Here is a 16,391-nt window from a genome sequence, read left to right as displayed (position 1 = left end):
TGCACCCCTACGTATATCGGTGTTATTGTGGTTTCTTTACGAAGAAACACGATTAGTTGCAGCGATAGCCGTGTTTGGTGGGATGACGAGACTGTAAACGCAGTGGGAGCAGACCTCGTGTGCTGCCGCCTCGGCCGGCTGCGCTGGCTTCCTGCCCGCTCGAGAAACTTTGAAGCTCAATTTCTGGAAAGCACCTGAGAAGCGCGTCGTACTCGAGCAGCATACTCTGTTGCATCCAATTATGAACAAGACCGGTTAGAGATTAGTTTTCCACACAAGTGACATATAAGACGATTAAAAATGAATCCAAATCTAGCGATTGTACAAATCGGTTGTTTTTTCTTTAAAAACTACATAGTCATTCCTCTGTAACAGAAATTAATTCCTGAATCGTATTCCAGTGCTAAATACAAAACTAAGAAACAAGTAGTTTCCATTTAAGGTAATTCCTTAGTGCTCCATAAAAGCTTTTAGTGAAACCAGAAATAACTAGACCTACCCAGAGAGGTGACAAAAGTCATGCCATACCTGCTAATATCGCATCGGACCTCCTTTTTCCGGCGTAGTATAGCATCTCGACGTGGCATAGACTCAACAAGTCGTTGGAAGTCGCCTGCAGAAATACTGAGCCATGCTGCCTTCCAAGATGCTACTCCAGGCGGGTGTAAAATGAATGTGCGCAACGGAAAACAATAAGCGCTAAAATGATGATTTGCCTCTGTCTGACTACTCCCTAAAGCAGATCTTAGGATCTCTTCATTCTCTTTTTATATATAAATTACAATCTAAACATAAATGTATAATGAAGGCAACTAATACTACTAAATGATAAACGTTGTTGTCCAATATATATTTCTTATAAATTAAAATCAGTCCTTTAAGTACAATTGTCTATATTTCGTAACTAAAATTGTTAATCGATTGCCCAATTCTGCCCCTTATTATGACTGCGCGGTCTAATATCACTAACGCAAAATGACTGACATCTATGTACCAAACACAAGAAGACACTACTTTCAAAGATGATCTACGGTGGTGTGGAACCTCAGAGGAAATAAATTAACGTGATCACAGCTGTTTAGCTTTATAGCCCTAATAAGCCGAAGCAATTTGCGATATCACCGTACGTACTGCATCCGGTACGTCGAAGTGAAGGTTCTCGTACTTGTCTGCGACGGTGGAAGAACTCCAGCCACAAATAAACGCTATCAAACACTAGGACGGCAGAAGGCGGTCCTCTGACTAATATAATCTATTACTGCCTTCTCCTCTCTGTGTTAAACAGACGAGAAATGCGAAGTCCCAGGCACAAGGACGGAGTTCAGATAACGTCTCAACGTAAGTATAGGCAGAAGAAGTTTCTCACAATTACTGAACACTGCGTACTCAACGACGACTTCCAACCCGGAGGTGAAGTCCAGTATCGTATAGGTTCGCAACAGTACAGTGCCTAACTGTTCTAACTATAAACTCTCCTGAGGCCAAAGACCAAGTCCGTCTGTACCAACAAAGCCGATACTGAGTGAACGTCACACACGGGCGCTCACAACGGAAGAGACCTCGTCTATCCACCGCTGGCTTCCCAGCAAGGCTCGGCTCCCTACCCTTGTAATTCCGAAAACGAATCATATTCCCGAAACGACGGAATATTCTCTCTCTCTCTCTCTCCAGATTCTTCCGAACGCCGACCACCCATATTTTAGTCTTTTGTCGTCCAGCGCGGAAGTTTGCGAGAAAAAACCTATACTCGTACAATGGTACACTTCTGAGTAAAAATCCTTGGAAGTAACCCAGCCTGCTTGGTTTCTGAGGTGCTGCTTCTTCGTTCCTCTCACCTGCGTCCAAGATTTGCAGAGTTCCCGGTTATCCTTCCAGTCCTGCTACAATAGCGGCCGGCCATCGCCCTATTGTGCTCCAGAGCTCAGGTGCCACGACGTCCATCTAGCTACTTCCTGTTTTTAAGCAGGACCAACACCTGTGCGGGCCTTCCACCCAGAGATTGAATTCTGCCTGCCGTTTCATCTCCACTGGCGTTCCAACCTCCACTAGTGTAGGCATTCATTACACCGTTCTGATAATAAAGACAATCCGTCACCTTTCCTGCAATAAGCGTCAACAGTTATTTACAAGACATGCGTGACGATGTCAGTCTCCTTTAAATATTCATATATACAATGTAAATGTATCAAATGATACCTAATTGTGGCTGTAGTTCACGGCAAAGTATGTGGATGAGTGCTTGTAAGGTGCGAAATTATAGCCACCTTACAGCATCACGTCCGTAATTGCGAAAGTGTTGCCGGTTCAGCATTTTGTCCACGAACTGACACCTCGATTATCTTGCATGAATATTCGATGGGACTCATGTCGGGCGATCAGGGTGGCCAAATTATTCGCTCGAATTACGCATAATGTTCTTCAAACCAATCGCAAACAATTGTGGCCCGGGTACATGGCACATTGTCATCCATAAAAATTCTGTCGTCTGGGAACATGAACTGTACGAATTGCTGCAAATGCTCTCCAAGCAGCCGAACATAACCATTTCCAGTCAATGATCGATCCTATTGGACCAGAGGACCCAGTCCATTCGAGTTAAACAGAACCCACACCTTTGTGGAGCCACAACCAGCTAGCACTGTAACTTATTGACAGCTTTGGTCAATGACTTCCATGGTGCCTGGGACACACTCGAACCCTTCCACCAGCTCTTACCAACTGAAATCGGGACTCATCTGACCAGGCCACGGTTTTCCAATCGTCTAGGATCCAACCGATATGGTCACAAGCCAACATAGCCGCTGCAGGCGATGCCTTGCAGTTTCCCAGGCACTCGTATCGGTCGTCTGCTGCCATAGGTCATTGACACAAGATTTTGCCGCACTGTCGTAACGGATACGTTCGTCGTACCTCCAACATTGATTCTGCAGTTATATGACGCATGATTCTGCAGTTATATGACGCAGTGTTGCTTGCCTGGTAGCTCCGACAACTCCACGGAAACGGCGCTGCTCTTGGTCGTTAAGTCAAGCCCGTCGGGCACTGCATTGTCCGTGGTGAGACATAATGGCTGAAATTTGGTATTCTAGGCTCACTCTTGACAATGTAGGTCTCGGAATATTGAATTCCCTAACGATTTCACACGTGGAATCTGGAATGTCGCATACGTCTAACTCCAACTACCATATCGCGTTCAGAGTCAGTTAATTCCCATTGTGCGGCCATAATCACGTCGGAAACCTTTTCACATGAATCACCTGAGAACAAACGACAGCTCCGGCAATGCACTGTCTTTTATACCTTTTGTATACGATACTATCTCCACCTGCGTAGGTGCATATCGCAATCCCATGACTATTCTCACCTCAGTGTGTGTCGTGTGTATTCGACTGAAAAAGAGATGGACAGCGCCTCGAGTTCTAAAACGTATGTGCTATTCTAGTTACCGTCAATACACAAGAATCGAGATTGGATGTTGTGTTCAACTGACATCCTTGAGTTTTCCCACTATGGCGCTCAACGATGCAGGCCGGCAATGAGCACTACCGAAGTCTCAACGCGTATGCGGCTGTCAGTGTGGGACTTACTGAAGTTGGTTTCGATCGAAAATGTCACGGAGCGACCGAAGACAATTTTCGAAGACGGATCACTCAGCTGCATTGGAACTCTCATGTTAGTGACACATCTTTTCTTGTCAGTCAATTGTACTGGCACTTCCACTACGTTTGACGACTCTTCGCCACATTTTGTTGGGGTAACATTCGATGTTTCCCGTTACACAAGAGAGGCCCGATGCAAGACGTACACTATCTGATCAAAAATATCCGCACATCCCTATGTAATGCGGCGTTGGGCACTAGACTCCACGAGGAGCGGACTCGCCAGAGTAAAAGGGAAGCAGTAACAGCAGAATGGTTAGATCGGGAGAGCTCACTGACCTGGAATGTGTACCAGTCATTGGATGTCACCAGAGCCGTTGTAATCCTTCTAAAGCTACTTACGTCACCAGGGTGGTATGATCCTCAAATGGAAACGAGAAGGAACAACCAGAGCTAAACCAATATCAGGCTCAACTAATCTACTAACAAACAGGAACCATCAAAGATTGCATGAGGTGTTGTGAAAAATCGCATTTAATCAGGGGAAGGAATCACTTGTGATCTCCAAAACGCTATCAGTTATCCAGCTACCACAATGACTGTGTGTCGGGAGTTAAAAAGAACGGGGTATAATGCTCCAACAGTTCTTCATAAACCACACATTTCTGTAGTCAGTAGTGAGCGACGCTTGAGGTGGTGTAAAGAGTGATTCCACTGGACAGTCGATGACTGGAACGAGTGATTTGGAGTGATAAATCACACTACAGTGTGTGGCAGTCGGCTGGAGGGGTTAGTGTTACAGTATTGGGGTGTTCTTCGTGGCTAGAGTGCAGTCCCCTTATTGCGATTAAGAAAACGCTAAATGCCAAAGGCAGGAACACATTTCACCGCACTGTGTACTGCGTACAGTAGAGTAACAGTTAGCATTACAATGCACGCTGTCACAAAGCAGCATCTTCGAGGCAGTGGTTTGTGGACATCTCTGAAATGAACAACTTGTCCAAGAGTCCCGACCTGGACCCAATGGAACACGCTTAGGACGAGCGTCCAATATCTATCTTCTCTGATTTTAGCTCCTAAGGAAGAATGGGCAGCCATTTCTTCACAGACAAAAAATTGTTCAAATGGCTCTAAGCACTATGGGACGTAACATATGAGGTCATCAGTCCCCTAGACTTACAAGTACTTAAACCTAACTAACCTAAGGACATCATACACACATCCATGCCCGAGACAGGATTGGAACCTGCGACCGTAGTAGCAGCGCGGTTCCGACTGAAGCGCCTAGAACCGCTCGGTCACAGCGGCCGGCTCTCCACAGACATTCAGAGACCTTGTTGGAACTGTCCCCTGAATAGTTCAACCGCCGTAAAGGCGAAGAGTGTGTCAACTAACAGGTGTTTGGATTCACTTTTGATCATATAATGTTGGTGTATTCGTGACAACTGACGCACTGTTTAAAACGTTGTTTGAGGTTGGATTCATTCGGGCCATTTCTTGTGTGTGTTGCAGTTTTCACAAACCTTGCTCCATCTAATTAACATTACATCAGTGTTCTATCATAAATACTGTTTCTGGCGTTTGCCTTGTGTCCTGTAGCCTACAGTGGTGTGTTCTGCCTTGTTGCAGGCAGGGCCTGATGCGTCGTGAGGTGAGGAGCAGCTGCCATGCTCATTAAGGAGTACCGCATCCCGCTGCCCCTCACCGTCGAGGAGTACCGCATCGCACAGCTCTTCATGATAGCGGTGAGTGCTCACGCCTGCGCTGCGACACGCTTCACCACTTTCCCAACCATTTCATTCTGCCTCTTTTTGTTTCTGGTTATCTTTATTGCCGTGGCTTTATTCACATGTGCTGCCTCCCTTGACGTCTGCTTTTCGCGTATTTCTCCTCCTGTTCCACATCGTCTTTCTCCTCCTTGTGGTCATCATTGTCGTTGTCGTCGTCGTCGTCGTCGTCGTCGTCGTCGTCGTCGTCGTCATCATTGTCGTCTCCGTCGCCGACATAATCATAATAATCATCGTCGTCGTCATAATCATCGTTATCTACTACTACTACTATTACTCATATCCTTCCCTTTGTATTATGTCACATTTTGCCCAACTCTTTCCCACTTTCTCATTCTAACTCTCTTCCGGCCATCCCCTCAATTCCTTTCTCTTGTCGCCCAGCTCTTACCCCCCCCCCTTTTCACCTTCTCACCCCCACTCCAATGAAACTGGTCTTCCCCTACGCGTCTGTCTATTATGGTAAGCTAGTGCATATCAAATAACACCGGTTAACAAAAAAATTGTTTCTTAAAGCGGAAAGATTTTGTTTGTGTGTTCTCGCGTGCTCGTTTTAGATAAAGTGCGTAAAATGTTCAGTCACTTGTAGTTTTGGCTCATATTGAGAGTGTCTGTGAAAATTCAGCTGTCTACTCATCGTAACGTTTTACTTGATTTGCAGTGTTAACGCGCTGTAAAAATTTTGTTTTATTTCATAGTCTGTCCTGTAGCTACACGCCTATGAGACAGTCGTGCAAAAGACGTGCACTGTTCCCAGAAAAGCTGGCATAGTAGCGCGCCTAAGGCTGGAGGCGAAAAACGTACGACTCAATTCTTTTCTTCAAATAACACTTGAAATTATGAAACAGTTTATTAATGCCCTACCAAAAGAAGGTTATACTTTAAAATAAATGACACGCACGTTTCCGAGGCGTAAATGAGTCGTTTTCGTCTGGCCTAATAGTCTGAAACTAACGAAAGACAAAATATTTCAAGATGATATTAACGACATTGAAAATTCAGCTTGGATATTATTTAAATATGTTGTCAACAAATGTCTCGGCAAAATATAGCAAGAAACATGGTGTGAGATTTAAAACTTTCTGGCGTTCACATTGTTCCGCAAAATTTCGGGAGAACTGCCGGATATTTGTACTTCCTGCCACAATATACCGGCACAGAGTCTTCTGGCCATCTTCACGTGCTACTGGCGAAAACGCACTGAGCTCCGGTATTTAAGGCCCCGACGGCACATGCATGGTGGATTCACTTGGCGTTGCGCTACTTGAGCGCGTTCGATTCTGCTGCGCCGGCGCCCTCCGTGGTGAAAACTCAGCATCGATTTCAATTCGATTGTCTTCCAGCGGTTCCATCACAGAAATAGGCCAGCTACGGAGGACACGGACACGAAGTTTTTCAACGATTGGATTCCATGCCGAATTCAATTGATAACCGCCCTCTCGATTAATGAGAGACCCACTGACAGACAGTCGTATTTCCACGGCTTCATTAATAATACAACTCCAAACGTTACACGTATGGGCTTCAATTTTTGTCTCACTGTATTCATGAGATGACCAGTGGAAATAGTGTGTTCAGCGATGGCCGACTTACAAGGCTGAAGATGGCGATTATGCCGCTGATGTTCTACAATGCGATCCTGCACAGTACGCGTCGTTTGCCCTATGTAAGATTTGCCACATTCACACGGAATCCTGTAAACACTTGCCTTGCGCAGCTCTAGGTCGTCTTTGACAGATCCCAACAGCGACGTAATTTTTGCAGGAGGGCGAAAGATTGCTTTCACTTTATATTATCTTAGTATTCTGCCTATTTGCGGTGAAATATTACCAATATATGGTAAATAGGCAGTCGTTTTAAAGGCCTCTTCTTCTTCTTTGCTTTGTCGTTTATAGGTCTGCAGCGCGCTCTCCACTTGCTGGGACGAATACCCATTCTTCAGAAATACAGTATGCAGGTGCTCCAGTTCCGTTTGCAAACTATCGGGATCAGAGATGACATGGGCTCGGTAAATCAATGTCTTCAAAACATCCATAGTTTGTGCCGCATGGTGGCAACTAGCGGCTTTCAAGTAAAGATCTGTGTGAGTGGGCTTTCTACATACTGAATGACCAAGTGTGCCATCGCTCTTACGTCGCACCAAGAAGTCTAAGAACGGCAGGCAATCCACCTTCTCCAGCTCCATAGTAAATTTTATGTTTTCGTGTATGAAGTTCAGATGTTGTAGGAACTCTCGCAGACGATCCAAACCATGAGGCCAAACTATAAAAGTATCATCAATATATCACCAAAATACTGTTGGTTTAAAAGTGGCTGAGGCGAGTGCTGACTCCTCAAAATCTTCCATAAAAAGATTGGCTAACAGGGGAGACAAAGGACTCCCCATGGCGACACCGTCTGATTGCTCATAAAACGCGTTGTTAAATAAAAAATATGTAGAGGAGAAGGTGTGCTCAAACGGAGCTGTAATGTCAGCTCCAAACTTATTGCCAATGAGATCTAGAGTGTCCTCAAGAGGTACATATGTAAAAAGTGAAACTACATCAAAACTGACCAACAAGTCATAACTTCGCAGCTGCAGTAACTTAAGACCGCTGATGAAATCACTAGAATTCTTTACGTGATGTGGACACTTCCCTATTGGTTTGAGCACAGACGCCATGTACTTTGCTAAGTCGTAGGTGGCTGCTCCAATGTTACAATTGGACGTAATGGCACGTTATCCTTGTGGATCTTCGGCAATCATCAACGCTCAACGCGTTGTTCTTGTTGCACTCGTATCTTTCTACTTGTACTCACTGCATTTTATTACTTGCTCATCATTTCGGTTCGATGCTCCACTCTTGGTACGCTAGTTTCAGTGTTCAAAAAATGTTCAAATGTGTGTGAAATCTTATAGGAGTTAACTGCCAAGGTCATCAGTCCCTAAGCTTACACACTACTTAACGTAAATTATCCTAACGACAAACACACACACACCCATGCCCATGCCGAACCTCCGCCGGGACCAGTTTCATTGTTCCTGGATGTATGTGATTAGTACGAATTTTATGAATATTCATCAATACTTTTTTAAAAAATCTTGGGTTATACAGAGCAGTCCTCGGTATTTCTGACCATACCATATCAAAAAACATAAAGAGCGCCTAAAATTATCCAAAAAATTTGCGAAGTATAAATTTGTAGTCCTGTTTAGTCACCATGCGTACACCTCATCATACTACGTATTTCATACGCAACATTTCTGGAATAATTCATCAGCAGTAACTTCCAGGCATAAATCTAAGTGACAGTATCATTCCTTTTCATTTTGTAAGGCTGATCCATTCAAGGTTCGTTTTACACACTTCATGGATCCTGAAAAGAGAGCAGCAGTAAATAAAATAAAGTGCTCTCCATTTTTAACTGGTGGCAGTGACGCAGGTTCTCCAAAGTTTTATGCTGAAGGTTTATTGCGTTCTTGTAGTTATATAAACTGTTTTTAGCTTGTCACCCAACCAGATATTTATATTTTGCTAAAACAATCCGAGCGACTCGATCACTGACTCACCACAACAAAGGATCGTGTAAATGAACTCTGGGAATCTGATAGTCCACGCTGGTCTAAATGCACACTGAAGTCTTCGGGTGGGGCTCACACACGGAACTGTGAACTTCCGGAAAATACATGATCAGGCACTTTTTGCAAGCGTACTTACCCGTCCGTATGAACAAACGTAAGGACTGTTCAAGCTGTTGGAGCCTTGATAGATTTTCAGGTTACTAACTCAAGCCTGCCAAAATGCATATGCTTCGTCGTTAAAACTAAAAATGAGCAGACTTGTGGAAACAAGCGTTAGCTGTAAGGCAGTATATCTAACGGCGCTTCTGATCTGCGAATTCTATAAGCTAATCCGTCGCAAATTGCTGGAAAAGCTTGTTCGAGTATACGAAACCAAGTCTTGTTTGAAGAGCATTACATCGAAAGTCTACCACGGTAAGTCAAAGAAGAATACGTCCTGACATCTCTCAGCACGTAGTTGCACCCGAAAAGCCACACGATTCTACATACATAAAAAAAAAAAAAAGATTTGCATCACCTCGGTTTCCTAGAATTCCGGAAGCTGTACATAAAATTGGAATGGAGATCAACATAAACATCATTTCCACCCATTTTATTGCTCATGAAAACCACACTTTGCATGTTGTACCATCATACAGCGAGACCTTCAGAGGTGGTGGTCCTGATTGCTGTACTCACCAGTACCCCTAATACCCAGTAGCACCCCCTCTTGCTTTGATGCATGCCCGTATTAGTCGTGGCATGCTATCCACAAGCTCATCATGGCACTGTTGGTCCAGATTGTCCCACTCCTCGACGGCTATTCGGCGTAGATCCTTCAAAGTCGTTAGTAGGTCTCATCGTCCATAAACAGCCGTTTTCAATCTATCCCAGGCGTGTTCGATAGGGTTCATGTCTGGAGAACATGCTGGCCACTCAGTAGAACGATGTCGTTCTCCTAAAGGAAGTCATTCACAAGATATGCACGATGGGGGCGCGAACTTTCGTCCACGAAGACTAATGCCTCGCCAATAAGCTGCCGATACGGTTGCACTATCGGTCGGAGGATGGCTTTCACGTATCGTACAGCCGTTACGGCGCCTTCCATGACCACCAGCGGCGTACGTCGGCCCCACATAATGCCACCAAATAAGTCTCCGACAATTGTCTGGTTGAAGGCATATGCGACACTCAGCGGTGAAGAGAACGTGATGCCAATCCTGAGCCGTCCATTCGGCATGTTGTTGGGCCCATCTGTACCGCGCTGCATGGTGTCGTGGTTGCAAAGATGGACCTCGTCATGGACGTCGGGAGTGAAGCTGCGAATTACGCAGCCTCTTGCGCACAGTTTGAATCGTAACACGACGTCCTGTGGCTGCACGAAAACCATTATTCAACATGGTGGCGTTGCTTTCAGGGTTCCTCCAAGCCATAATCCGTAGGTAGCTGTCATCCACTGCAGAAGTAGCCCTTGGGCGGCCTGAGCGCGGCATGTCATCGACAGTTGCTCTCTCTCTGTATCTCCTTCATGTCCGAACAACATCGCTTTGATTCACTCCGAGACGCCTGGACACTTCCCTTGTTGAGAGTCCTTCTTGGCACAAAGTAACAATGCGGACGCTGTGGAACCGTGGTATTGACTGTTTAGGCATGGCTGAACTACAGACAACGTGAGCTGTGTACCTCCTTTCTGGTGGAATGACTGGAAGTGATTGGCTGTTGGACCCGCTCCGTCTAATAGGCGCTGCTCATGGATTGTTGTTTACATCTTTTGGCGGGTTTAGTGACATCTCTGAACAGTCAAAGGGACTGTCTGTGATTCGATATCCACAGTCAACGTATATCTTCAGGAGTTCTGGGAACCGTGGTAGTGCAAATCTTTTTTTGATGTGTGTATTAAGGGGGACGAACAGTATCGGAAGTCATATATGCTAGCTGAAGTGGAACTTCATCAGGAATAGTCAAAGGTAAAATAACCATTAAATGCTGTTCCTTACTGTTTATGACATCCTCATCACATATGGTTGACCCTAATGGAAAGAAAAGAAACTGGTTGTAACCAAAATACTACGAACGAAATGCGTTACTTTCTTGTTAATCTTTTCTTTGGTATAGTGTTTTGAAATTTTCATGCTTGATGTTTGTTATATGTGTGGCCGGCCGAAGTGGCCGTGCGGTTAAAGGCGCTGCAGCCTGGAACCGCAAGACCGCTACGGTCGCAGGTTCGAATCCTGCCTCGGGCATGGCTGTTTGTGATGTCCTTAGGTTAGTTAGGTTTAACTAGTTCTAAGTTCTAGGGGACTAATGACCTCAGAAGTTGAGTCCCATAGTGCTCAGAGCCATTTGAACCATTTGTTATATGTGTCATACACTACTTTCTTTCTACTTCCTTTTTTCTTTAACGACCAAGATTTTGGTGTGTAAGTAAGTATTAAGTGTCGCGAGGGGGACAGCACAACACAGTACGGTACATGAGTGATTACAGAGGAATGTACTAGACCCCGCGCAAAATAATGTCGCATCAGTGCAGAAACGTAATCTAACAGTAAACTCTGGGTGATTCTGTCACTTTGCGACGTAGTGGCGGCTGCTTCAGTCGTTTGTAGTTTACCGACTTCCATCCTCAAGACGTTCTCCTTGCTATCTTTTTGTCAAAATGTCAAATGTGTGTGAATTCCTAACGGACCAAAGAACTGAGGTCATCTTTGCCTAGACTTCCACATTACTTAAACTAACTTATGTTAAGAAAACACACACATACACACAGCTATGCACGAGGGAGGAGTCGAGAGGGGCCGCGCAGTCCGTGACGTGGAGCCTTAACCGCGCGGCTATTTTTTTACTACATAACACTGCACCGTAGTCCCCATGCACCAAAGGTTTTGAGGAAATTCTTCATATTCAGGCACTTGCTATATGCAATTCCATTAATTTTTTGTTGGATGAGGCAAACGATGAAGCAAGAAATCTCGTTAAGAAAATGCTTCAGGGGATTACAGAAACCAATACCTATTACAATCGAACAATGATGATAATAAGGCATAGGTGGGTACAAGTGCTTCTCAAGGCTACTCTGCTTCAGGAAAGACGTGGTAGAAAGAGGAGATTTTTTTTTGTTTTTAGGTAATATTGCCGAACAGGTTGTCAGGGGCTGACACACAATTTATTGTACAATGTCACTATTGTAGTGAGCGATGTTAAGTGCTACGCTACATTTGTGACTTTTTTTTGTTTTTAAGATTTCTTTTCTGGCATCATGTGATTCAACGTGTTTTGCTTCGGTTTATCCTTGATTTATGCGTGGATTCATTTTTTCGGTGCTCTAGTGTAGTTTTAATTTAATTTAATTTGATATAAACAATTTATAATGCGTATCTCGAAGTAGAGCATTAATTATTATGCTACAATTCACATAGCAACAAAAACTGTATTATGAAATTATGCTGAACTTTTCTTTTTTATGTAAAATATGGCACAGTTTCCTATAGTCAGTAGACGGCAAACCTTAGATATTACGGCAAATAAATGAATAGTAAATAAACTTGCAAACTTTGCCACTCATTTAATTTATTGAAACAATGAACACTAATTGATCTATGGATATTTTCGAAAAAGAAGTAAAACATTAGATCGTGTAAGTTAATCTACCCAGTTCGACGAGTAGTTCCTCTGTCCCTGGTAAGTTATGTTAATATAACAACGCTGCATTCAGCCTTTGTGTACAAGAACACCGAGTTCTCTGGTAGAATTATAAAATCTATAAAAATATTTTGTGAACAGCTGTTCACATAGCTGTAACGACCGAAACATCAATGCATTGTCAACAAAAAGAACATAATAAGTCATCTACGTAAGAATTTTAACAAGCAGAGTCTGGAAAACTACACTCCTGGAAATGGAAAAAAGAACACATTGACACCGGTGTGTCAGACCCACCATACTTGCTCCGGACACTGCGAGAGGGCTGTACAAGCAATGATCACACGCACGGCACAGCGGACACACCAGGAACCGCGGTGTTGGCCGTCGAATGGCGCTAGCTGCGCAGCATTTGTGCACCGCCGCCGTCAGTGTCAGCCAGTTTGCCGTGGCATACGGAGCTCCATCGCAGTCTTTAACACTGGTAGCATGCCGCGACAGCGTGGACGTGAACCGTATGTGCAGTTGACAGACTTTGAGCGAGGGCGTATAGTGGGCATGCGGGAGGCCGGGTGGACGTACCGCCGAATTGCTCAACACGTGGGGCGTGAGGTCTCCACAGTACATCGATGTTGTCGCCAGTGGTCGGCGGAAGGTGCACGTGCCCGTCGACCTGGGACCGGACCGCAGCGACGCACGGATGCACGCCAAGACCGTAGGATCCTACGCAGTGCCGTAGGGGACCGCACCGCCACTTCCCAGCAAATTAGGGACACTGTTGCTCCTGGGGTATCGGCGAGGACCATTCGCAACCGTCTCCATGAAGCTGGGCTACGGTCCTGCACACCGTTAGGCCGTCTTCCGCTCACGCCCCAACATCGTGCAGCCCGCCTCCAGTGGTGTCGCGACAGGCGTGAATGGAGGGACGAATGGAGACGTGTCGTCTTCAGCGATGAGAGTCGCTTCTGCCTTGGTGCCAATGATGGTCGTATGCGTGTTTGGCGCCGTGCAGGTGAGCGCCACAATCAGGACTGCATACGACCGAGGCACACAGGGCCAACACCCGGCATCATGGTGTGGGGAGCGATCTCCTACACTGGCCGTACACCACTGGTGATCGTCGAGGGGACACTGAATAGTGCACGGTACATCCAAACCGTCATCGAACCCATCGTTCTACCATTCCTAGACCGGCAAGGGAACTTGCTGTTCCAACAGGACAATGCACGTCCGCATGTATGCCGTGCCACACAACGTGCTCTAGAAGGTGTAAGTCAACTACCCTGGCCAGCAAGATCTCCGGAGCTGTCCCCCATTGAGCATGTTTGGGACTGGATGAAGCGTCGTCTCACGCGGTCTGCACGTCCAGCACGAACGCTGGTCCAACTGAGGCGCCAGGTGGAAATGGCATGGCAAGCCGTTCCACAGGACTACATCCAGCATCTCTACGATCGTCTTCATGGGAGAATAGCAGCCTGCATTGCTGCGAAAGGTGGATATACACTGTACTAGTGCCGACATTGTGCATGCTCTGTTGCCTGTGTCTATGTGCCTGTGGTTCTGTCAGTGTGATCATGTGATGTATCTGACCCCAGGAATGTGTCAATAAAGTTTCCCCTTCCTGGGACAATGAATTCACGGTGTTCTTATTTCAATTTCCAGGAGTGTAGATGGAGACGTACAATGCTTGACGCTTTCGCCGGACCAATATGAGGTCGCCAGCAAATAAGAAAACCGCTGATTACAAGCTGGCTTATTACGAATTGCGGGCAAAAATGCGACGCGATCACGTACCATCTCTAAGCAAACAGCCCCAACACAGTTTAGAGGCTATCAGTTGACGAGTATGGCAGAGTTCGAGAGTTGCTGCCAGCAGACTGGTCTCTGGTGTCCGTCTGCCGACAGCAGAACATTATATGAGTGAAAGAATCTATTCAATGAAGTTTGCAGACTAAGAACGACTTGTGTTCTTGCCTTTACGTACCTCTGGACTGTGGGTTGTTAGTCTACCATGGCTTACTTGCACTTATGACCGCCACTTGCAGCGTGACGTGTGACGGAACCTGGGGGTTCGATTTGAGCAATAAGAAAGTGGATCCTTTTCATTATTAAATACAAAGTGATAGACCAGGCAGGCTATTTGTTCTAATAATTTGAGTATGTAGTAAGCTTCATCTATGTCCTACGCTAGTTGAAATGTCGACCCTGTGTTGTGCTCTTCGATATTTTCATGTAAGCTCTGGAAGAAGCAAAAAAATCAGACCAAGGTACCAGCCCAGAAGCTCGTTTCTTCGTTTGACCTTCCTAGCCTGATACCCGAGTCTCTCTATACTGCCTCCAACCAAAGAGACCTAATAAATCTCAGCTAGATCCTGTCGCCGACTTACTCCCTTGCACGAAACAGCTCGCGTGCCAGAGTTTCGGTAGACCTGAAATATTCGCTTCCTATTCGACTGAGGTATTCACGCAAGTACGTTGTGACCACCTTCAGGTTACGACATAGCAAATGAAACAGCACCATTGCACTTTCCGCTGATAATCATTATTGTTTAAGCAAACTGACAGAAACGTATGATCTTGTTTAATTGCGCTCTCTCTCTCTCTCTCTCTCTCTCTCTCTCTCTCTCTCTCTGTGTGTGTGTGTGTGTGTGTGTGTGTGTGTGTGTGTGTGTGTGTAGAGAGAGAGAGAGAGAGTATGTGTGTGTGTGTAGGTCAGGAGTAAGCTTACTGACACGATTTCGTAAATGGCGAGAAGTGTTTTGTCAGTTCTGTTTCAGAGTGGTTGTTGAATCGAAGAGGTTTCAACAGCGTTTCTTCAGTCTACGACGTTTTAATAGGTGCTCCTACTTACATGTAATGTGCCTTATATGCACACGTATCGATGTTACTTTTATTATCCAATACATACCGATGGTATTCTGGTGGGGAATTAGAATGAAGTAGGCCTGTATATTGATTCTTTTTAGTAGTTTTGCCTGTGACTTACTTTATTCGTATTCACGACAAGTCCGATAGCCAATCACTAAAAATTGTAACGACAAAGTGGACATTTTTGGAAATTTGTGGTAAGTTCCTGTGGGACCAAACTGCTAAGGTCAACGGTCCCTAGGCTTACACACTACTTAATTTAACTTACACTAACGACAACACACACACCCATGCCCCAGGGAGGACTCGAATCTCCGACGGGGCGGGCCGCGGCAAAGCGCCTTAGATCGCACGGCTACCTCGCGCGGCGATAAAGTGTGTCTTTGCTCTACAGAAATGTTTTATTTCGAAAGACATAGTGTGACTACCCCCCCCCCCCCCCCCCCATGAACCATGGACCTTGCCGTTGGTGGGGAGGCTTGCGTGCCTCAGCGATACAGATAGCCGCACCGTAGGTACAACCACAACGGAGGGGTATCTGTTGAGAGGCCAGACAAACGTGTGGTTCCTGAAGAGGGGCAGCAGCCTTTTCAGTAGTTGCAAGGGCAACAGTCTGGATGATTGACTGATCTGGCCTTGTAACAATAACCAAAACGGCCTTGCTGTGCTGGTACTGCGAACGGCTGAAAGCAAGGGGAAACTACGGCCGTAATTTTTCCCGAGGGCATGCAGCTTTACTGTATGATTAAATGATGATGACGTCCTCTTGGGTAAAATATTCCGGAGGTAAAATAGTCCCCCATTCGGATCTCCGGGCGGGGACTACTCAAGAGGATGTCGTTATCAGGAGAAAGAAAACTGGCGTTCTACGGATCGGAGCGTGGAATGTCAGGTAGGTTAGAAAATTTGAAAAGGGAAATGGATAGGTTAAAGTTAGATATAGTGGGAATTAGTGAA

The 16,391-nt window shown here is 45.5% G+C and overlaps 1 protein-coding gene across 1 annotated transcript in view; it reads left to right on the top strand.

The window, feature by feature from the left end:
- LOC126260921 (protein retinal degeneration B) overlaps positions 1–16,391 on the top strand; it is a 598,186-nt gene that overhangs the window by 298,052 nt on the left and 283,743 nt on the right. Inside the window, exon 3 of the mRNA XM_049958405.1 lies at positions 5,229–5,344. Coding sequence (XP_049814362.1) covers positions 5,267–5,344 — 78 coding nt within the window. The 5' untranslated portion in view covers positions 5,229–5,266. The remainder of the gene's footprint in view (positions 1–5,228; positions 5,345–16,391) is intronic.

The sequence above is a fragment of the Schistocerca nitens genome, chromosome 1, assembly GCF_023898315.1.
Source record: "Schistocerca nitens isolate TAMUIC-IGC-003100 chromosome 1, iqSchNite1.1, whole genome shotgun sequence".
Taxonomy (NCBI): Eukaryota; Metazoa; Arthropoda; class Insecta; order Orthoptera; family Acrididae; genus Schistocerca; species Schistocerca nitens.
The sequence above is the reverse complement of the archived record's forward strand: the minus strand, read 5'-3'. Positions and strand labels throughout refer to the sequence as shown.